The following is a 23,952-nucleotide window of genomic DNA, read 5'->3' as shown; positions in this document are numbered from 1 at the left end:
GAAGCAGCTGAGAAACACTCGTTTCTATGCTCCGGCACCTCTCACCTTGGGGGTAAGGGAGAAGTCTCCTTCCTGTGACTTCCAGTCTAGCAGTTTATAGTAGTAATATTTGATGCTAACACCACAATGAGACTGGTTTCCTACTGAGGCCCTGCTTCTCACCTGGGGGACACACACTGGCATTCTCACACTGCAAACTGCTTTCATCTTGTGGGACCACAAACTCAAGAACCTCTCACCTTTCTCTGCTGAGGGGCAAACAATGCCTAAGTCCTCTGCCACACCACACCACACCACACCACAGCCCCACTGTCTGCATTCCTGGACTGTCAATGCATTCATCTTTCCCACTTTACTTTCACCATGAACCTGCCCTCTCCTGTGATCCACCAAGGCTACTGGGCCAGTCTTGCTTTGTGCCTTCGCCGATGCCCCACTGACCAGCTCAAAAGGATGCTCTCCTCTGTCCTCCCTCCTCCCTTGGCTCTCCAAATTCAAGCCATGAGCCTCTGTGATTTCCAACTCTCCTTCAGCCTGTACTGATCACTCACCTTCCTGAAATTCTCTAGTATTAATAGTATGCGTCCTACAACTTAGCACGTAATTGTATTTTCTTTTTTCTTTTTTTTGACTTTTTTCCTTTTCATCTTAGTCATCTCCAAATGCTTCATGGTGAGGACATAGGTGGGTACATAGGAATATCTTTTAACCTTTTTTGGTTTGGTTTGGTTTCATTTTAAAAGACAGTGTCATTATGCTGTTCAGGCTGGTAGGGAATTTCAGGGCCCAGGACACTCTTAATATGCATGAGAATGAAATTCAATTACTAGAACTGAAGAGCCTACCTGGAGAAAATGAATCCAATACTTACAAGGAGCCCAGAGCGCTGATAAAACATGGGAGGAGGGTACTGATACCGTTACTTGGATCTGGGGGTGGTGGGGCACAGATCCTCCTAAACACCTGTATAGTGTTCTGCAGAGCAGTGGGTTTTCTCTATACTAGAGGAACAAGCAATTCCTCCAAAATCTTGGTGGGAAGGAGTTGGCCAGCTGTGAGTCCTTCTGCTGGCAATGCAGACTCTTCCATATTTGGCACCTCCCCTCATATGTCTCAGCTGTAGTAAGATGCTCCTTACTCCTTTTTCAGTAGGTTCAGTCCTGGGTGCATAGCTCATCTCTGTCCAGTCATAGGGTGACAGCAGGAATAATCAAGGGCCACAGTGCAACAAATGAAAGAGACAGACAGACCGACAGAAAACCAGGCAGACAGACAGACACTGACCTTCTGGGATCAAACAAGTTTAGGGGGAACTTTTTACAGAGCACTACGGCCCTGCTTGAGCAGGTGGAGTAAGCGCTGGTGACATTTGCATAGATATATTGTGTGACTCCATCCATACCCACAGGTTGGACCTCAGCTACTGAGTGCGGGTGCCACCCAAGACCTTCTCGAACTTGTAAACTTGATAAAAACGCTGAGACTTGGAGAGAAATCGAGGCGTGGTTATTGTCATTGACATTTCGCCTTTAGACCTTCCTCAGAACTCAGAAGTAGTACTGCTCTTCACCGCTCCGCCAGGGGGCAGGAGGGGTCACATTACACAGGGAATTTTTTAAAAGAAAAAAAAAAAAATCTCTGTAACTTTCCCCCCAAATTGTGTTCCTCCTCATGAAACCGAATCCTCCAGCTGCAGCCTCCCAGCCGCCCGCCCCGTGCTGCCGCCGCGGCTTGGAGGCGGCGCCCCTGCCCTGCCCTGCCCCGTCCTGCGCAGCCCTCAGCGCCGCGCCACCGACCCGCAGTCCCCAGCCCTGAAGATGAAGGTTTGGCTGCTGCTTGGTCTTCTCCTGGTGCTCGAGGTGCTGGAGAATGGTGAGTGACTCTGGACGGATACGATCGGGCTTGTGCTGCCTATAGCCCCCCGACCCCCGTCCCCATCCTGCTCTAGCCAGCAGTTCCTCCTGCTTCGGCAGTCTGTGGTTCTGCTCCCACGACTCCCTGCCCGGTGCACCTGCCCCTGGGTAAGAGAGTCTCCTTTCTTCTGCTCTCCACCTCTCCTGCTAGCCTTCTGAGAAAGTGGCCGTTACTTGGACCCTCAGGAACCCATCGCGTCCGCTCCAGCCCTCTCGGGCAAAAAAAGCCCTCCGCGGGCAAACGGAGCATCTTCAGCCAGAGCCTGGTCCAACCCCGGTGTCAACGTGTCGGTCTGGGAGGTGGCGCGGGAGGGGTAGATCGCTTCCATTTCCGCGCTGCAATCGGACCTCAGCTACTGAGTGCCGGTGTCACCCAAGCAAGGCAATTGCTGATTCTTACGCAAAATTCTTGCACAAAATTCCAAGAGGCCTCCCCCGCAGTCCTGAATTTATTTCTGTATACCGGTTTGGGCTTAAATCCTGCAAGATCTGCATAAGTCTTTGACCATAAATTTTTGTGAAACCTTAAACCTCAACCCCACCGCTGTCACGTTGCTTCATTTCTAATGGGATGGAAAAAGGCGAAGAAAAATGCATTTTTATACCACATAAATGCACTTTTTAAAACGTGTGCCTGCTTGTGGTTCTTACTGTTGTGTGGACTCAAAACCACAGGGTCCGGTTTTATTTGTATGTATGTATGTTTGTGTGTGTGTGTATGTATACACACACACACACACACATATATATGGTATAGATCATATATATTCTATTTTTGTAGTATCTATCTGCTGTTTAGTTTGCCTCTTTAATTGTTGTTATTTTTGCAGTACATCTTTCATCTGGTTACATCCTGGTTCCAAACCTCCCTTGAAATTCCTTGGCTACAGCCATGCATTTGCTTAGATTTGGTTGGAAAGCATTTTTTTGCTGTTATGCCACCTCACACTGGCTCAACCTGGTTCAAATTTTAAAACACTCCTCAATCCTGAACAGTTCCTTTCTTTCCTGTGAAATTATAATCATTTAGAGAGAAAAAAATTCTACTTTGGGAAGTTAAGGGTGGTTTGTGGGACTTGAAGTTGAGCATGTGGATCCTTCAGCCTAGAGCCATGCTTAATAAAATATAGGCAGAGTTCCGCTGGAGGAGCAATGTTTACTCTTTGCCCAGAGAGAAGTTGGCATGAGTTCAGTTTGTAAAATCCAATATTAAAATGCTCCTGGCAGGCCCCTGTATGTGACAGTTGAAATGGAGGAAATGCAGTATTTGGTACCATTTTTTTTGAATAGGGAAGGAAATGGCCAGACAAAATAATTCCAAATAGTCCACTCATTTTGTTTATACCCAAGACGCCAGTCTTAGAGGTTCAGGAGATGTCTTCCGCCAAGGTGTACCCAGATCATGTGAACTGTTACCAACATCTGCCTAAATTAATTAGCATCTGTTTAAACAAAATGTGATTCATTCAGTGGGCATTGTAAGACAGAGAAAGCTGAATACAGACTGAATATTTTATAAGAAATAATGAATAAATTTTATGTGTGAAAATTGGGCTGAGATTTTGTTTTTTAAAGTCCATATGTATGATTTATAGACCATGGATAAAATATTGAACACATACTTGGCAGTAAATTTGCTTTATTAAGTTATATAACACTTTTCTCAGCCTAGCCAGAATTATTTTTGGTGTTTTTTATTTTTATTTATTTATTTTTTTCTGTTTTGAGTTGTGGGGCAGATTCAGATCAGGAACAACTAAGGAAAGTCGTACTGGACTTTCAATGCTGGTTTCTGATTGGCAGATTGATCCCAATGCTGCCTGCTTCTGATCCCAAATCACAAACTGTAGACCCAAGGCTTGACTTGTCCCATGGCCTTTGAGATCACATCTGGAAGAGAGGTTTTTATGAGGAGGAAAAGGATTCCTTGCAAGTGGGGGCGAACATCTGTTCTAACCTAGTAAAGTTTGCCATGCCTAATTCTTTTTTTTTTTAAGAGAGAGAGGAGAGAGAGAGAATATTTTTTAATATCTATTTTTCAGTTTTCGGTGGACACAACATCTTTATTTTATTTTATGTGGTGCTGAGGACACAACATCTTTATTTTATTTTATGTGGTGCTGAGGATCGAACCAAGAGCCTTGTGCATGCCAGGTGAGCGAATTACCTTTTGAGCCACATCCCCAGCCCTGCCATGCCTAATTCTAATATGAGTTATGTTTTTAGAAACGTTATTTCTCTTCATGTGGTGGGGGTGATTAGAGGTGCACATGACACCAGTAGCATGAAAACAGTGAATAAATTGCCCAAGATCCCAGTTAGAGATACTCATAAGCAAATGGAGAGGACAGATAATAAATAAACAAGACATGGGGCTGGGATTGTGGCTCAGCGGTCGAGTGCTCACCTAGCATGGGTGGGACCCAGGTTCAATCCTCAGCACCACATAAAAATAAAGGCATTGTGTTGTGTCCATCCACACCTAAAAAATAAATATTAAAAAAAATCAGGTCATGTACTTTTTAAAAGTAAATAAATAAATAAATAAGACATAATTTGGGGAATTGATAAGTGGCATGAAGAATCATTAACTCAGGTGCATTAGTTCCCTGTGGCTGCTATAACAAACAAGTTGAGTATCACTTATCTGAAATGCTTATAATCAGACATGCTTCATATTTCAGATTTTGAAATATTTGCATATATAAGTGATTATAATAAAGATGGGACCCAATTCTAAACACAAATTTCATTTATGTTTAATATATGCCTTATGTACAATATTTTTAGTGCATCTGTGTTTTGACTGTGAAATGTCACATGAAGTTGAGTATGGAATTTGTTTTCTTTTTCTTTTTTTGGGGGGGGGCGGGTACCAGGGTACAGGGGCACTTAACCATTGAGTCATATCCCCATCCCCTTTTTTAAAATATTTTATTTAAAGACAGGGTAGCAGTGAGTTTCTGAGGGCCTCACTAAGTTGCTGAGGCTGGCTTTGAACTCACAATCCCCCTGCCTCAGCCTCCCTAGCCACTGAGATTACAGTTGTGTGTCACTGCACACGGTGTTTATGGAATTTTCTTTTGTGATGTCATGTTGGTACTCAAAAAGTTCTGGATTTTGGAGCATTTTGGACTTCGGATTTTGGATTAGGGATGCTCAACCTGTACCATGAACCAGGTATCTTGAAACAACAGAAGCTTATTCTCTTGCAGTTCTGGAGGCCAGCAATCCAAAATCAAAGTTTCAGCGGGACCTTGTTGCTTTTGAAACTCGGGTCAGGATGCTTTTGAGCCTCCATCTAGCAGTGTCTGGCAATTCTTGGTTCTCTGTGGCTTACCTCTGCATCACCCCCAATGCAGCTGATGTCACATGGCTGTCTTCTTTGTGTGTGTCTCTGTCCTCATGTGGCATTTTCCTCTTGGTGTGTCTCTCCTCTTTTCATAAGAACATCAGTCATACTGGATGAGACCCTATCTTCTGTCTTCCTCTTAACTCGATTATATCTGTAAAGACCCTATTCCAAGGAGTTCATATTCACAGGTACCAGGGGTTAGGACTTCAACATGTCTTTTTGAGGGACACAATTCCACCAATAACCCAGGGTGAGACATGAGAGGTGCATGATGCCAAGGGGAGGAAGCAACCCCTACAGATGTTGGAAAGAAGAGCCCTGCATTCAGGTGAAGGCTATGGCGAGTGCAGCAGCTTCCAGGTGGCCGATGACCATGGTGCCTAAGGACCATGAAATGTAACAGGAGATGGTAAAGCCTTGTAGCACATGGGAAGACTTAACACTTTCTTCTAAATTAGGTGAAAGTCACTGGAGGTTCTGAGCAGAAAAATGACCATGATTTATATTTTCAAAAGTTGAGTTCTAGGTGGAAACCAGGACCCTACTTATGAGGTGGCTTAATAGTGTGAATAAAATATGGCTTGGGCAAGGATATGGCAGATTATGGAAGTAGATGGAGGGAAAGGAGACTGGGGTCAGAGTCAGTTTTGAAGTCAAAACCACAAGCATTTGCTCCGGGATTGAATATGGCTTAGGAGATAAAGAAAAGGATCCAGTAAGACTCTGAGGTTTTTGTTCTGAGCAACTGGGTCCACAGACTTGCCATTTACTGTTAAAGGAAACTCTGGAGAAGAAGCAGGTCTAAATCACTTTCAGAGTTCAGTTATAGATGTATTACCAGCGAGTTTTCTAAGCAGCAGTGCTGAGTAAGCCATGGGATATTCAGATCTGAGTTCAGAGGCAAGGTCAAGACTGGAGGGAGGGCAGCTCACCACATGTAAATGATGCCAGAGCCCTTGGATGGTGTGAGGTCACTTAGAGAGTGAATGTCACTAGAGAGAAGCTGCCAGGACTAAGCCTTGGGGGCTGAGATGGAGCAGAAAAGAGAAGGAAGAGCTGCCAAGGAGACAGCAGAGTTGTCAGAGGCACAATGACAGCAGATAACTGAGAGCCAAGAGGATAAAGGTTTTTAAGAAGCACATCATCATCTGGGTTCTAATAACAGTTCTGGGAAAATGCCTCAAATTCTATCCTGAAACAGAAGTAATGAATCCTCTGCAATTTTATGAAAATGATACTTTTAAAAGTGGTGGGAGGGGTTTTGGAGTGGGGTTCTGGAAAGGAAAAGGTCTAATCTTTCCACCTTTGTATCTTGTATGTGTTCTTATGGGGTTTTTCAGGAAGAGTGGAAAAACAAGAAAAGACATCTCAGTCTATACAAGTAAAATGGGGGAACACCTGAGCTGCTCCAAAGGGTTTATGGTGTGGGGGTTACTTGACGCTACCCTCAGGGCTGGCCTTTCCCCTTAACTGCCCATCAGGGAGGAAAACAAACAGCTGTAGCTCTTTCATGTTAATGACTATGTTCAACATATAATCCTCCACTAAGCAGCAATGATTCAATTAATGAATTTATTTGCTTCTCCAACACAAGCCTACAGAATTAGAGAGGTCAATAGCCAGGTCAGATTTCATGAAGAAAGTCTGAATGGAAATTCTAAATCAATGCTGAATAATCCCGGTCCTTTTCCTGCTTGCTTCTTGCTGTGTAACATAGGGTCATTCACTGGGAGCTTTTGACCAGCGTCTCCTCCCTTGTGGGTGCTAATATATGCCTTGGAAAAGTCATCTCCGGCCCCTGTGCTCTCATCCCCAGTGTCAAGTTCTGTTTGACTTGGAACTCCTTGTGAAGGGCTGGGCCCATCCAAGAATCCACTTAGACAATGGTGCTATGCCTGAGATTTATGCAAATAAAGTGAAATTGCCACAAGATGCTCATCTCTATGGTGGAAAGACAATGGCATGCACCAGAGAACGCTCTAGACTTGGAGTCAAAGGATCTGGCTTTGCACTCACTACCTTCTCAATAACCTGGAGTAAGCTATTTGGCATCTGTTAATTACAAAAAGAATGATAGCTTCTTTGTTTCACTACCAGTTTACCATGGAGTCACATGAAACAACTACAAAACAACAAATAGCACTTAACTAGTGTTTACTATGGATCACACATTATTCTTAGCATTTTAAACACACTAGCTCATTTAATTCTCCCAACAATCCATGCAATAGTTATTATTACCATATCGTTCTCAATTACAGAAGAGGAAGCTCAGTCAGAGAGAGGGCAAATAACTTCCCAGGACATGCAGTTAGTAGGTGGCAAGCTGGGAACCTGAAGCCAATGATGATATTTTATTGTCTGTGAATTTTGCCACCTATTTCTCTATGAAATATACTATGCAGTAGTTTCAAAAATGCCATGTTAATAGATTGTCACTTTTATTTACTTATGATACAAATTCTTATAAAGCCTTTTGGGATATAACCAATTTACATAGTTAAGTAAGTAATATTTTTTTAAAAAAATTAGACATGGATTTTGGCAGTTCCTCAATCCCAGTATTCTCTGGCTCTGTGGGGCCACTAGGCTGGGATTCTGCATGAGTGTGAGTGTGCATATACACACATGTGCTTGAAGCCAGAGCCTCACATATGACTATGCACAAGCTCTCCAACTCTTCTCAGGCTGGCTTCTTCAATTTAGTGTTATTAGCACCAAATCATGGATCAATTCTGTGGTCAGATACCTGGAGCAGTGATACATTGGATCAATTGATGGATCTATTTGGTCAAAAAAGTCATATGTTTTTGCAAATATAGTAGCAAATATTTGGATGCATGATATCTGTAATTAGATAATATGATGTTCCTGAGTAGCACAGTCACATAGGATCTGACAGTTCAGAAGTCAGACAAAGACTAAATTCCAAAGGATTTCAGAAAGTTATTGTCATTTAGTGATTTTTTTTAAACTAGGGATTGAACCCAGACAAGCTTTTATATTGAGCCACATCCCCAGCTCTTATTATTTTTTATTTTGAGACATGGTTTTGCTGAGTTGCTTAGGGCCTTGCTAAATTGCTGTGGCTGGTCTTGAACTTGCAATCTTCCTGCCTTAGTCTTCTGCTTCACTAGGATTACAGCATGTACCATCACCCCCAGTTGTTTATTGTTATTTTGATCACTTGAATTCCTGTTATATGATAAAGAAAACACCAAGTTAGGTAGCCACTGTGTGTGCCATCATTAGAACCAAGCGTGAATAAATCAAATAATGAAGGTCAGTGGGAGTCTAGACAAACAACAGTTTCAACAACAGGCACTGGGAACTCTGTCTTGGAGAACAGGGTTCAAGGACACAGTTCTACTCCTTAAGGGGATTGAGAAAGTTCAGCAGGAACTATGACCCAGAAGAACTGGAGTAGAGGAAAGAAAGGAAATAAGAAGAAACAAAGGCCTAGGAGAGGAGCTGGTCCTAACCAGACCTGAGGCCACAGAAAAGAGCAGGTCTCAGGGAGCAAGGCTTACAAGCCTAAGGAAGGCAGTGTACTGAGGACTGGAAGTGGACTCTGAGCTGAGAGTTCCAAGTAGCGGGATTGGTTCCAGAGTCTGGCTCAGGCTGAACTGAGTGGAGGCTAAATGGCTCCTGTCTCAAAGATCAAATGGCATGGGTTGGGAATATAGCTCAGTTGGTAGAATGTTGTACCCATACTGAAGGTTCTGGGTTCAATCCCCAGAACCATAAGGATAAAGGAAAAAGAAAATGAAAGATCAAAAGGTAAGCCTTTTCTGGTATCCTAGTTTATCATTTCATAGTTCAGTTCAAATTAATTGAGTTTTGATTATGATTTTCTCCTGACTTATCATTTCCCCATTTTATACAAATGCCCTGCAATTCCCTCAATTGGCTGAGGTTTGTGTAGTCATATATTGCAAATATATACAAAATATCTATCTCCACATAGTGAAATGAGCACTTTGGAATAGGGATCAGGAGACTTGAGTTTTATTCTACCATCTGCCACTCATAAGTAGAGTGATGCACAATTTATTTAACTTTTTAGAGCATCCTTTATTATTTTAACCTATAGCACAAAGACTTTACCTAATTGATTTCTAAGGTTCCATAAGTTTGGATGCTTGGGTAAATCTGTGGGCATAGATCAAGTCACCCTTTGAGCTTATGCAGACAGATGGTCCAGCTGAAACTTAGGTGCCTATTCGCCTTTTTATCCTTGGTGAGTGGACAACGGCACGGCTATAGGAGACTTTGCTGAGGTTTCTCGAGCCCAGTGGCCTGCCAAGGGCAGGGCCATGGGAGCAACTCTCCCTGAGACAGGTAATAAAGGGTGCATTGTCTGAAGAGAAGGCAAAACAATAAGTACGCCAACTTAAAGTAGGTCAGCTTTTTATTATCTCTATTTGCTGCCAACTCTCAACAACGTTGGTGATAAGATCCTCCTCCTCCAAATATATTTCATTGGAGCAACTCTGAACCATTGCTACAGTTAATGTTTAGTTTTAATAACTTATCTGTAAGCTTTAAATTATCATGTGTTTAGCACTTATTGTTTAAGAGACCTTGTATTCTGCATGAATGTTGTCAGCTCTTGACAAATTTAGAATCCACTTTACACTTTCATTTTGAAAGAGAGTTTGTTATGGCACAAAGTCTTTTGAGTACACTTCCGGTGCTATTTGGGTCTCCAGTCCCATGAGACTCCAAAACCCTGCATTTAAATGATAGACTCAAACCGAACAGTGAGAACTCAGGGATGAATAAGACCAAAAGCAGATTTTGAATGAACTACAAGGAATAATATTTTTTTGTTTATAAGGGCAAATTTCAGTTCATATGTGAAATATTTTGCTGAATTTGAATAATATTTTTGAAGCTGAAATATATTCCTTTAAAATTGTTTAAACTAAAGAATGAATGAATAATGATTATTTGTGATAATTAATGAAAACAGTTTTGACAATGAGAAAGGGGGTATTTTTCCCATTACAATTGTGTGTAATAGCAGGATTTGTTGCAACATATTTGTAGATGCACAAAATATAACAATATAATTTGGCCAATGACATTCCACAGTATTTCCCCCCACCACCACCCCTTTCCCTTTCATCTACTGATTTTCCTGCCTGCCCCACAATACACACACCTTTCTTTTTCTTTTTCCTCTCTAGTTTCCACATTTGAGAGAAAATATACAACCCTGGACTTTTTGCATTTGGCTTATTTTGCTTCACATAATATTCTCAAGTTCTGTCCATTTTCTTGCAAATGACATAATTTCATTCTTCTTTATGTCTGAGTAAAACTCCATTGTGTATCTGTACCACATTTTCTTCATCCATTCATCCATTGATGGACACACAGATTAGTACTATAGTTTGGCTATTGTGAATCGAAGCACTCAATTCTTGAATAGTTGGGGAGGTATGCTGAGTTTCATAGATTAATCCACACAAAATTAATTTTATGGTTAAATTCCTAACATTACAAAATTGTATAAAGTGGAAAACCAAAGATTTTTCTTTACATTCTTTGTTTTGGGAGCAACCAGATTCCTTGCTTCCTCCATGTTCCTATGCATATACAAATAATCAGAGGGAAGGGCCATTGCTGCCCTGCTCACAGAGAAAATCATGACCTATTCAGTTCCACCTGTTCAGGGTAAGTTACTCTTTCCTTCATGGCTTCATCTGCAGACCCTGGGTATGAGTCCTAGAGCTCTGGTTACCATAATTTATAGGTCTTCTTCTGAGAACATGGTAGTATTGCATTTACCTCCCTTGGAGTTAAATATGACTTGTTTGGGTCAATAATAGGTGAATTGGAATGATGTTACACTTCTAGACCGAAGCTTCAAAAGCAGTGAGCAATCTTCTACACACTCCATTTTCCTCTGCTTTGGTGCCTGGCAGTGTTCTGGTGGCTGCTCTGTTAGCCTGGGTCCTGAGGTGAGAGGAGGTCCTTGTGTAAGAATGACCTGTCCAGTCAACACTTTATGGGTGTGTGCAATGAGCAAAATTAACCTTCTGTGAGACTGTGATCTAAGAAGAAATTTATTTTTGGTCTCTGTCCACAGTTCTGAGCACAGATCTTTAAAACCCTTGTAGCTTCCTGAGTTACAAGGATGATTTAAAAAAAAAAAAATCCAATAAGCCCCTTCAACCATACTTGAGTTTATGTTAATGAGGTGATTTTTAGAGGATGAGGCTGTTGCCCAGTGGAACCAACCATGTGATTAGAGGATTGGAACTTTCAGCCCTACTCCCTGAGCTCTGGGAGTAGGCGAGGAGATGGGGGCTGCAGATTGAGTTCAATCACCAATGGCCAGTTATTTAATCAGTCATGCCTACATAGTGGAAACTCCATTAAAAACCCTAAGTAAAGGGGTTTGGAGAGCTTCATGGGTGCAGGAGATGGTGTGCTTGGAGAGGGCACAGAAGCACAAAGGTCCCTCCATATTGCCCTGTGTACCTCTGCTTTGGGCTGTTCATTTGTATCCTTTATAATAAACTGGTAAACACAAGTGAAGTGTTTCCTTGAGTTCTATGAGTCATTAGAAAATTATCAAACATGAGGAGGGGGTCATGGGAATCCCTGATTTGTAATCCAGTTAGCCAAAAGGACCAGAGACTCAGTATCATCTAATATGAGAGCAACTCCTGTGACGGGGCCCTTAACCTGTAGGTGTAACAAGGAGTTAGGCCGTTCACTTGGGCCTGGAAATGTCCAATGGGTAGCTAAAAGCACAATTAAAAACTTGGCATCTCTGTCTCCATTTTGCATCTGAGTCACCTTGGATTCAAGGAAGGATGGATTTGATTGATAAACATCTTGCATGAGTGCAAACTCCTTCTCAGACAACAGCAACTTTCTTATCTTAGATCAGGCCCCACCTTACTAATCCTGAGATAATGATCCACCATAGTTTGCCCAAGACTGCTTGACTATGCATCTCTCTAGTTTTTATCCATATAATCTGGAAGTTCATGTCAGTACCCTGGAAGACAGAACTGGAAATACTCATCCCCTTTGTCTTCCCAGTATAGCTGTACTAATTAAAGTTCCTTTCCTGCTTTTCACTATTACTTTTCCATTTATTTTGGGGGGTAAGTGACTTAACTTGACTTGTTGGGATCTTCAATGCCAGGCCTTTGCCAGGAACACAGGGTTTATGCTTCTGCTAGGTAGATAGTATCAGAACTGAAATGAATTATAGGACACATTTAGTATCAAGAGACTTGGATAATTGCTTGATGGGGGAAACCAATACATTGGATGCCAAGATACTTTGAGTACAGATATTTCCTTTCATTTTGCTATTTTGAGCCACTGAGATTCAAGGAGGAGGCATATCGTTACTGCAGCATAATCTAGCCCATCCTAACTGCTAATTCGTCCAGTTGGAAGTCTCACAAGTGCCTGGGACTATTGAACAGCAGATGGATGTTGGCTGTGGAGCTGAGCTGGCAATAAAGCCACACTTGTGAGCTCATCCTCTCCCTGGCTCCTCTCTGCCATGTCCTTGGACCCTCACCCATTTTCTCAGTCCCCCTCCTGGCACCAGACTGCCTTGTTCCTTCCTTTCCACAGGCACAGTCTTGTTTTACTTTTGGTAGAGGAAAAGCTGGTTCTCCTTTATAATGGTTGCTTAGTGTTATTGGCTTTCCCTTCACAAATAATTGTCACTTCGGCTGCATTTGATCATAAGCAAAGCTGGAGGGGCCATCTTGGTGTAGAGAAGAGCGGTGGTCCAATCACAGGCCTCTTCCTCCTTGAGCCACCGAGTTGTCCTCATAGTCCTAGATTGGTATTTGCCAGGAGTTTTTTCCTTCTTATTAAAGTGATGGGGCAGTTCAGCAGAAGTCCATCCTCATCAGCCAGAGGCAATGCAAAGGTCCAGCTCCAAGTCCAGGAGGGGGGGGGGTGTGGCGGGGACAGGTGGGCAGAAATGAGTGAGGAGGCCATCTCTTAGAATGGTTGACTGCTCTTTGGGCCTCAAGAAGGTGAGATATCTGGCCAGGTCTTGACATAGTAAGGCCATCAGATCTGTCCCTTGCCTTTGTGGTTTCAGCTGCTCCTTGACTTGCTGACACTCCCAGAGCTAGGTAGGAGCGCAGGACTGTCTAACTCAGATGCAGTGTACAGGGAGTCCAAACTTCCTTTCCAGGTGTTGTTTCTTCCAGGCAAACTTTCTGGACCAAGTTCCCTGCTGTGGATTCCCACAGAAACCTGTAGGTGCTGCTGTCCAGCACTGACCACCAGCAGTACTCGGGGTTACTCCTAAGGTCTGCTAGGAAGCTCCTCCTGCCAAACCAGATTTGGGGTTCTCTCTCTGGTCCAGGCCCCAGCATAAGGAGAGGGAGTGGGTATAGAGGCCTCCTCTGGCCTGGAGGCTGGAAAACCTGAGGCTCCTCTAGGTCAGGAGTCAGTGCTTCATCTTGGGGTTGCCCAAGGCCAGTACCATCGGCTCTTCTCAATCCTAGTTTAGAATCTTCTTAACCCCTTGGCAGCATTCCCAACTCTGTTCATTCTTCACCTCTGTAGAACATGAACCCAACTCCAACTCGTGCCATTAACACTGTGGCTGCTGTAACAAAATACACTGAGTGGCTTAAACAACAAAAATTCATTTTCTCTCAGTCTTAGAGGCTGGAAGTTCAAGATCCGACAAGAGGGGTATTAAAAGATTACCCACTTGGGCTTTCACATACTCCGGGGATGTCACAATGCTAGCCCACTGCTCTCTCCTCCCATTTGTACAGTTGCTGGCCAAGACCCTCCCAAGAACAAGCGTCCAAAAGAGCAAGGAGAGAACAGAATCAAACCTACCAACAAAAAGGTGAAACCCAAAATCCCTAAAATCAAAGACAGGGACTCAGCTGACTCCACACCAAAGACTCAGTCTATCATGATGCAAGTGATGGAAAAAGGTCGCTTCCAGAAACCCGCTGCTACCCTGAGTCTGACGGCAGGTCAAACGGTAGAGCTTCGATGTAAAGGAAGCCAAATCGCATGGAGTTACCCTGAATATCTTGACACCTTTAAGGATTCCCGCCTCAGGTAAGCATTTTTTTTGTTCCTGTTTAACTTGTGTTGGGTCAAGTTTTGGGTTTTGTTCCCTCATTCGATATTATGTTGTTTCTAGCATCTACCATTTTACTCTAATAGATTGTAAAAATGAAAGTTCAGTGAGCAAAAGCTGTAGATTTTATATCTTCAGAAAAGAATTGTTGCAAATCCTATTGACGCTGGTTGAAAGAATGAAGTTCTATGGGCAACTCTAAGGCACAGAAATGGAGATTGAAGGCACTCCTTAGTCAAAACTGATGTGTAGATTAGTGAAAATGTACTCAATGATTTGTGTTGTTTTTAAGTAATCATAGTGAAGGCTGAAATGACCTAATGAGATTTCTGTGGCTAAATTGACCAGGGAATAACTTTCACTATTTTTAAACATTTCTACTGCGTCTGATTATTTTTACTTCTGTGAATGTAGAACTTTCACATACAAAGCTGTCTGAGAAGGTAAGAAGGCCAAATATTTCTCATGTTGAAGCAAGTACTTCAGGAGGCTGAGCTTCTTGTTCAGGGCAAGTAGTCAAGAGGATGACAATGAATGAGCTGGGTGCAGTGGTACACGGGTGGAATCCCAGCAACCCAGGCAAGAGGATCACAAGTTCAAGGCCTCAACAACTTAGTGAGACCCTGTCTCAGAATAAAAAAATAAAAAGGACTAAAGATGTAGCTCCGTGGTAGAGTGCCCCTGGGTTCAATCCCCAGTGTGAATAACAAAAAAATTTTTTAAAGATAATGACAATGAAAAGGGGTTGGGGATGTGGCCCAGTGGTTGAGCATGCACAAGGCCCTGGGTTCCATCGCCAGGATCACAACAAACAAAACTGCTGAGAGGACCTTCCCAGGGTACTAGCAAGGAGCCCTGAGTCCTGGCTATGGGTCAAGAAGTGTGTTTGGGGTTAGAATCCTGTATATCTTTGGGGAATTCTCTTAAATCCTTTGGATCTTAGTTTTCTCGTGCATAGAATGAAATTAAATGATTTCCAAGATTTTTTCCAGCCTTGTTTTCTATGATTTATGATAAGAAATACAGAGTATTATCTGGGATGACTGGAATGTAGAAGGAGGGCATTTCAAACTCTGCTTGTTCACAACAGACATATATTTTTGCACAAATTCCTCCTCCACCGAAATTCAAGCCTGCCAGGACATCACCATCCTCTCAGTTGCTCAGCCAGAAAACTCAGCAGCATCTTTTGCTTACTCCCTTACTCCTCTGTCCACCCGCCAGGTGAAATCAGCCTCCTCAACAAACATAAACCTGTGCTCTTTCCACGTGGTTTCATTCCTGTTCCTCTAAGAAGCCACACCCAGGGGTACCCTCTTAGCCACGTCCAGACTGCCCTCAGCCACATCCAGGTGTACCTCTTAGCCACACCCTGGGGAACCAACTTCTTCTTCTTCTCCTTCTCCTTCTCCTTCTTCTTCTTCTTATTTTGTAGTTGTAGATGGACACAATACCTTTATTTTCTATTTATGTATCTTTATGTGGTGCCGAGGATCGAACCCAGGGTCTCATGTGTACCAGGCAAGCATTCCACCATTGAGTTACAGCCCCACCCTCTGGGGGGCACCTCCTTAACCACTCCCAGGGAGGTCCTCCTCCTGTCCCCATCTCCAAACAGTAAGTGCGACGCTAACCAAGGCAGAGCTGGTCATGTCACTTCCTACCTAGCACTCTGTGGTTTGCACTGGGATCAAGTAGAGCCTACTCCAAGCACTGAGACCTCCCTGATCTCTACTTTTTCTTAGCGTCCCCTTTTGACCTCCACATTAATATCTCTGCTCTCCTGACCTGGGCTTCGGGGACGTTAAAAGCACCAGGACCCTGGGTCTTCAAAATTTGCTGCTTCTGTTGCCTGCAGAACTCTTGGCGCCTCCTCACCTGCTCCCTTCAGCCCAGGCTCGGCTTTCTCAGGGTGTGCGGGCCCATGGTAGCTGGCCTTCCTCCTTCCTGCTCTCTGCATATTTACACCTACTTTTTCCTGAAACTTTGAGTGCTAGGTATTTAGCTTTATCTATTTAATGACCAAATGACAATAACCCCCCATCCTCCCAATACATATGCCCTTCTTTCTTACACACACACACACACACACACCTTAGAAAATAAACTAAAATACATGCACCTAGGTATCCATCCTCTTGTATAAGACCTCTTTTGCATATTTATTCTGACCCTACACTTCAGCATCACAATGTAACACTGTAAAGTCTTTTAAAAAAAACTTTATTTATTTATTTATTTAGTATGTAGTGCTGAGGATCAAAGGCAGTGCCTCACATGTGCAAGGCTAGCACTCCACCACTGAACTACAACTCCAGCCCCTGTGGAGTCTTTCTTAAGGTTTGATTGGTTGAATGGTGAAAGTGAGAGAGTCAATCAATTTTCCCCATTCCCCTCTCCATACTTGAAGATTTTTTTTTTTTGTGTGTGTGTGTGTGTATGTGAGAGAGAGAGAGAGAGAGAGAGAGAGAGAGAGAGAATATGTATGTATATCCTGCTTGGTACAAATCTGGAGAGATTTAATACTACATATATTTGCTTTTTAAATACACATGTATTTGTGTTTAAAAAAACATAATGTAAATTTACCCTCTTAATAATTTGTGTGGTGTGTGTGTGTGTGTGTGTGTGTGTGTGTGTGTGTGTGTGTGTTGTGCCTGGGATCAAATCCAGGGCATGCTAGGCAAGGGTTCTACCACTGAGCTACATTCCCAGCCCGCTCTTAACAGTTTTTAATACAACAGACTTCTAGAACTGAGACTTGCAGGACTGAGACTCTATGCCCACTGAAAAATTCTGTTTTCTCTGTTTCCCATCCCAGCCCTGGAAATCACCATGCTGCCCTGTTTCTATGAGTTTGACTGCTTTATAACAATAGAAGTGGAACCACATCGTATTTGGCTATTTGTGACTGGCTTATTTCACTTAGCCTAGTGTACTCATAGTAGCACAACAGGACTCCTTCTTCTTAATTTTTTCTAGTGTTGGAGTTAAGCCCCAGCCTTGAGCATGCTAAGACCATACTGTACCACTGAGCTGCAACCCAGGCCCAGATTTTCTCCTTGTTTAAGGTTGGATAATATTTCATGCATAGATAGATGGATAGATGGACGGATAGATAGATAGATAGATAGATAGATAGATAGATAGATAGATAGATAGATAGATAGATACAGAGATATTTAAATCCATTCATCCATGGATGGACATTTACTTTGCTTCTACATTTTTACTATTCTGAACAAAGTGTCAGTGAATGCATGTGCACATATATCATCGACATCTTGTTCTTAATTCCTTTGTTATACTCCCAGAAGTGAGATTTATCACATGTGTATTTTAAACTACTTAATTTACTAAAATCAGATTTACACACTTCTTTGAAACCAGAATTGAGGTAATTTACTCTAAACATTTATTTTTTTTCACTTATAAAAAGTACCCTCACCTAGAGGGTTTGGTGCTTGAAGATTTAGTATTTTTTAAGAGTATTTTCCAAGTTACATCTGAATTTTATGATGAAATATGTTTGAAAACATTTTAAGGAGCATGAATCTGAATTAAAAAGGAATATATGGGAGTTGAAAAAAATCCATTTGACTTTTTGACATTGAATAGCATTTATTTAATGCACAGTTGGGGCCTTATAAGAAAGTAAAGACAGATGGGGGCCCCCAAAGATCTTATGAAATGTGAAAAACATCTACTCCTACCTCTCTATCAACCACAAAAAGCCACAATTTATTTGACACTAGAAATTTAAGAAATGGACTCTTGACATTGCTCCCAGAACGGGGTGCCTTTGGACAGCAGAGAAGAATTCTTCCCTTGTTTTCTTTTCTTGTGGAATTAGTTCTTTCCAGCATTGATTGCTGTGGGGTTGGAAGCTCCCCAGGTGTGCTTCCAACAGAGCCTGGTGGTGTTAACCGATATTGGTAGCTTTCTGGAACCAAGTTTAATGTTAGTTACCACGTTTATCCAAACAATCTGAATACTTCATCTTTTCCTACTAAAGTGTGAGCTGTTCTTGTCACTGATCTAGAAAAGCATGCATACAGAGGCAGCAATTTATGAAGAAGAAAGGGGTCTAATTATCTTGCAGAGCCCCAGGTAAGTGAAATAGGACCTATGTGGATATAAATGTTATATACATTTGTTTTCCCCAAAGTGACGGGCATGACATAGTCACTTACTAGATGCTTGAATGAATTAATATATATGGCATAACATTTTTGGATAGTTGATTTAAACATGATATAAATAAAAGAAAATTATCCAACCCAGTATAAGTAAGTTGGCCTCTCCTTAGAACTGAAGGATGCAGAAATCCATCTGGACCCATGAATTTTTCGTCCCAGTGTTTTAGCTTCAATACTGCTCCAGTTTCTTAGACTGTAAAACAAGATGGTCTCTGTGAACCCTCACAACTGTGAAACTGGGATTTGAGAAAATGAATTTTGAAACCAATATTTCAGTACATTGGCATAAATATTTTAACCAGCAATAATTATATATATATATGTATATATGTATACATATAGTCTAACTATTTATCATTTTCATAATAATATTATGTTCCATTAACTTAATAAAGCATTGTTTGCTCACCTGCTTCCCAATTTGTGGCTGCCTTGAGAGAAATTTTACTATCATAATTTGTGTAATTATAAGTATTTTTATATAAATCTCTTGCTGTGATTGTTTATATGTCTGACACTGAGAGAGAGAAGCATTCAATTTCCTTAACCAAATCATAAGGAAAGAAAATGTGTTATTTCACACATTTGCTCTATGAGAATGAAGAGTTGAATGTGTTCTGGAACAAAGAAGCCAGACTGAGGCCCAGTTAGGTTGGAATCCTGCCTTTACCACTAATCAATAAAAGTGACTTTTGATTAGTAATTTCTCTAGGACCCAGGTTCTGCATCTGGAATATGAGATAATATTACATATGGTGGGTGCTACCAACAGAATGTATGAGCCATGGTAGGCATTCAGTGAATTTTAATGAATTGTTACCAGGCAGAGTATATTTCCCAAGGACACTAATCTGTTGATTCTTTGGGATAGTTAATTCTGCCCAGAACTCACACAAATCAGAATTGTGCATGGCCTACTTGGCTGCCCATATAGAGGATCCAAGAAGGTTTGCATACCTCTTTCTCAATAAGGTGTGTACTGATGTCCGTTGATATTTTGCAACATGGTGTTTATGTCTGTCTTCCCACACAGAAGAAGGAGCCCCCGGGGAAAATTCCATGTCCGTTGGGCTCATCATCAGATTCTGAGCACCCAGAACAGTGACGCACACCAGACCTCAGGGAATGTTTTTTGTTTTTTTGGAGGCTCTTGCTCATGTCAGGAACCAGTTCCTCATCATTCATTCATTCATTCATTCAATACTTTAAAATAATTGCTTTGAGCTCAAGTGTGTACTTCATATAGTGAGAGGAGGGTCGGATAGGCAACCAGTTAGTGTTACTGTATTTTATGCCTAAAGTGTTGTGCCACATGCATATCCCCATGTCTCAGAATCTATCGCTGCTTGACTTTGTAGAGCTGTGAGTTGACGTTCTCTTCTCTCTTCCTTTATCCACCCTGCCCTGTTCTGTCTTCACTTCTTTCTCTTAGATTCTGGGGTCCGTTATTTTGTTATTTCTAGAACGCTAGAATGTGTTCTAAATTCTTTTACTCTCTGTTCTTCCTTCATTCCTGCTTGGAAGCTTTTCATCTCAAAGGAACCTGTTCATCTGCCCTCTCTGTCAGCATGTGGTCACTGAGCTCTGCTGGTGGAAGCCACAAAGCTGCCCAGATGGGTGCCATTAGACTGTGGTCACCTTAATATACTCGGAAAGCTGAGTATATTTCATTGGAGAGGCCACATGTTCTGTCTTCTTAAAACTCTGCTTCCCTCCATCTCTCTCACTTTGAACTAAAGAAGTTATCTCCGAATTTATGGAGAAATTGTAGCTAGAGTTACCTTAACCTCCCCTATCACGTATTCTCCTTCCCTGTTCTCTCAGTCACAGTGGAAGAAGGGTTTTGCCTCCTAACGCCAAAGTTGTATTAGTGCCCTGGATCCCTACGTACTTCTTGTGAACGTTAACACATTAGTTATCATGTCTCTGATCTGGCCTTTCAACCTCTCCATCTTGACTGGGCCCATCCTTTCTGTAAGTCTTCACCAAATTAAGAATCTGGCCTTGACCACCAGGCACCCTGTAGCCAACTTCCTTTCTCTTCTCACCTTCATCGCCAGACCCTATACTCCTGGTTCACATTTTTTCTCATGGGCATCCTTCCTTCCACCTCCTCCTGGCTCCACAACTCCACAGACGACACATCACCAGGCCAACAAGGTCTCTGAAGCCAGAGGTCACTCTCCATCCCCGTGTGACTTGCTCCACCAGGTCCACTCATGAGGGTGAGCCTTCTCCTCTTGGCATCCACAGCACTGTGTTCTTATAGGGTTTTCTTTCTGTCTCAATAGCCCCTCTTTGCAGTCTCCTTCACCTGCTCCAGTTTTCCCAGACACTGAGTATTGGTTCTGTGCCCTCTTCTCACTATATTCTGACAAATGCCCTCCGCTTATCACGTGTTATAGTTGAACGCTTCTTCTGAGCTACAAATTGGTCTCTTCACATGCCTGCTTACCATATCACCTTGGGTCTTCCATGAGCCTCTTTTCAAACTTACCTGAGCTCATGATCTTCCTCCACACCTGGTTCTCCTGTGCCCTTCAGTTCAGTGAATGGCAATAATCCATCCAGCTGCCTCTGACCCAAGACCTGGGAATCACCTTGGACCCTTGCATCTTTCTCAATTCCATATCCAATCAATGATACTACTATCTAATTATTTCTAGAATTTTCTTACTTTTTTCTACAACAACCACAATGACTCTACTGTCTTATTAATTGTGTTATCTGCTTTTTCACTGGTGTTCCCAGCACATTGTATAATAATCAAATCAATATTCAGCATACCCATCACCTCATACATTTATCTTTTCTTAGTGGTAGGAACATCCAAATTTCTTCCTTGTAGATATCATGAAATATCTATAGCAACCATAGTCACCCTGCTGTGCATTGGAACACCAGCTTCCTCTTATCTAACTGTAACATTGTACCTGTTACACGGTCACCCGATCCTTCCCCTCTATCTTCCCCAGCATCTGGTGACCACCCAGAAGGGAACAGAGTCATAGAGGACAGATAGACAGAGAGTGACAAACGGGTGGTGGGTGTGAGTTCTAGAACTCAGGCCCCCTGGTTCCTTAGGTATAGCTGCTGACCTCTCCAGGGCTCTGTGATTTGTCCAGTGGGATAAATTTAGCTCCAGTGTCACTCTTGGTCTGAGGAAGGTAGCTTCAGAGAGGATAGATTTGTTGACTGTTTTTTAGCTCTAGATCAGAGTAATGAATCTGGTTTTAAATTTATGGTTCAAACCAGAAATTAAGAGGATATGCTTATGCAGAGTTTTGCATTTACTTTCTGCTTGGGACAGCCTTGAAACTGATATTTACAAACCATGTCATCATTAGAATGCCCACTAGGTGGCAGGCATCAGCTGTGCTATAATTCTCTTCTCCCGAAAGATTTCCAATGAGTACTGATTGGCAAAGAATGCACACTTCCGCATGTGGTTCTTTTACCCTGTTAGGCTATGTAGTGGTCACAGTTTCAAGTTATATTTTAATTGATAAGGAATTAGATTTACCAACATATTTATTTATCATTTACTTGTGGTACTGGGGATTAAACCCAGGGCCTAATGAATGCCAGGCAAGCACTCTACCACTGACTGAGCCACATTTCCAACTCAGCAAGTCTGTTTTAAAATGTGATGTAAATTTATGTATCCACACAGGAATGTAGTCATGAATAGCTGTGAGCCCTGCTGCGTCTTTCAAGAGCAGTGGCCACTTTGAACCATTTGGTTGCTTCCTTGGAGACTGAAAGTAACATGCTGAAGATTCTGTATTTTTAGGATTTTCTGTATTTTCAGGTGCTGAAATTGATTCAGTTTTCACTACTACACTCAGTCCATCCTGGTCATATAGATAACCTCTCTCTTTAAGATCAATAATAGTAAAGAGGGTTTTTGTTTGTTTGTTTGTTTGGTTTGGTTTGGTTTTTTGTGGTACTGGAGATTGAATTGAGGGTGCTCTACCACTGAGCTATGTCCCTCACTCCCAGTTTTTAAAATATTTTTATTTTGTGGTCTTACTAAATTGCCAAGGCTGGCCTTGAACTTGCCATCCTCCTGGCTCAGCCTCCCTAGTTGCTGGGATTACAGGTATGAGCCATGGGGCCCAATTATTTCTGTTTTTTCTTACCTGATAGTAGTTATGATCATTTATTTAACACTTTGTTTCTTGGGTCCTCTGCCCCCTCCCTTTTTTCCAACAATAAAAAAACAATTTTAAAGGATTATTATGTTCAAGGTCCTGTGCTAGGTAGATGCTGGATATGAAATTAGCTGGGGAGCAAAATAGATAGAGCCTCTACACCCATGGAGTTTTTAATCTTATGGGGGAGACAGACTGTCAAATAAGCAATTTTAATATCATTGTGTGCGTGACTTTCTTATAGAAATACAACATCAGGGAGGTGAAAACTCAAGTTGATATGTGAGGGTTGAGAGTCAACCAGGTAAAGGAGGATGCAGAAGAAGGTAAGAAAATTCCAGAAGGAAGGAGCAGCATGTAGGAAGAACCTAGATGTGAGAAGAGTGTAGCACCTGGAACATTGAGGGGGAAAGTAGGGTGTCTAGAGGCAAGGCAAGGAGGTTACTAAGGAGGAGAGAGGATGCTGGGAGGTGAGCAGGAAGCAGAACACGTAGGGCCTTGTTAGCCAAGTTGAGCGATGAAGAGTGAAATCTAGGGCAGTTATGAGCTCTCGACTCAAGGCCTTTACAAATGTGCACACATAAAAAATGCAGAGGCTTATAAAGCCACAGTGTGAGAGCTGGTGTTCCACCCTGAGGCTGCCTTTGGGACAAAGACAGCAATGTCTCTTCCCAGTCTCAGGTGTGCCCCCTTTCCCTCCATGCACCCCACATTGCTTCCCTCAAACTGGGGCCTTTAGACATACTCATGGACCTAATGCTTCTCGATAAGAGCATTTAAACTTTTTATTTTTATTTTGCTGCCAACATAAAACACATCAGGAGACTATTCCAGATCATCTCCTTGAGCCCCATTTGTGCATCAACATGTTTCATTTCCATCTTCTCCAGAAACACTTTATTTCTTCAACCTCATCGTAACACACTGCCAGAGTTGAGAGCAGGCGAATTCTTGACATAGTGCTGAGCCAAGGACAGACACAAGAAATACAGAGGCCTGTCCAATGGCTTAACTAAATCTGTGCTGGTAGGGACCAGGGGATGTTGGAGATTGGAGCTGGAGATTATGCAGACAAGCTGGGCTGATGGGGTGGTACCCCCTGGTCCTGCTCCCTAGGAAATAGCATCCCAGCATTGTCTTTCAGGATGTTTCTGTGGTATCTGGTGGGATGTTGGTGTTTTTCACTCAAGAACTAGAAGTCGGAGCAGTGGGTGGAGCACAGGAGATC

At 42.3% G+C, this 23,952-nt stretch overlaps 1 protein-coding gene across 1 annotated transcript in view; it reads left to right on the top strand.

The window, feature by feature from the left end:
* The first annotated feature begins 1,628 nt into the window (after positions 1 to 1,628).
* The window catches only part of Pdgfrl (platelet derived growth factor receptor like), a 49,280-nt gene continuing 26,956 nt past the window's right edge, over positions 1,629 to 23,952 (top strand). The window contains exons 1-2 of the mRNA XM_005334303.5: positions 1,629 to 1,872; positions 14,052 to 14,349. Coding sequence (XP_005334360.1) covers positions 1,818 to 1,872; positions 14,052 to 14,349 — 353 coding nt within the window. The 5' untranslated portion in view covers positions 1,629 to 1,817. The remainder of the gene's footprint in view (positions 1,873 to 14,051; positions 14,350 to 23,952) is intronic.

This window comes from Ictidomys tridecemlineatus, chromosome 14, assembly GCF_052094955.1.
Source record: "Ictidomys tridecemlineatus isolate mIctTri1 chromosome 14, mIctTri1.hap1, whole genome shotgun sequence".
NCBI classification, from domain to species: Eukaryota; Metazoa; Chordata; class Mammalia; order Rodentia; family Sciuridae; genus Ictidomys; species Ictidomys tridecemlineatus.
The sequence above is the reverse complement of the archived record's forward strand: the minus strand, read 5'-3'. Positions and strand labels throughout refer to the sequence as shown.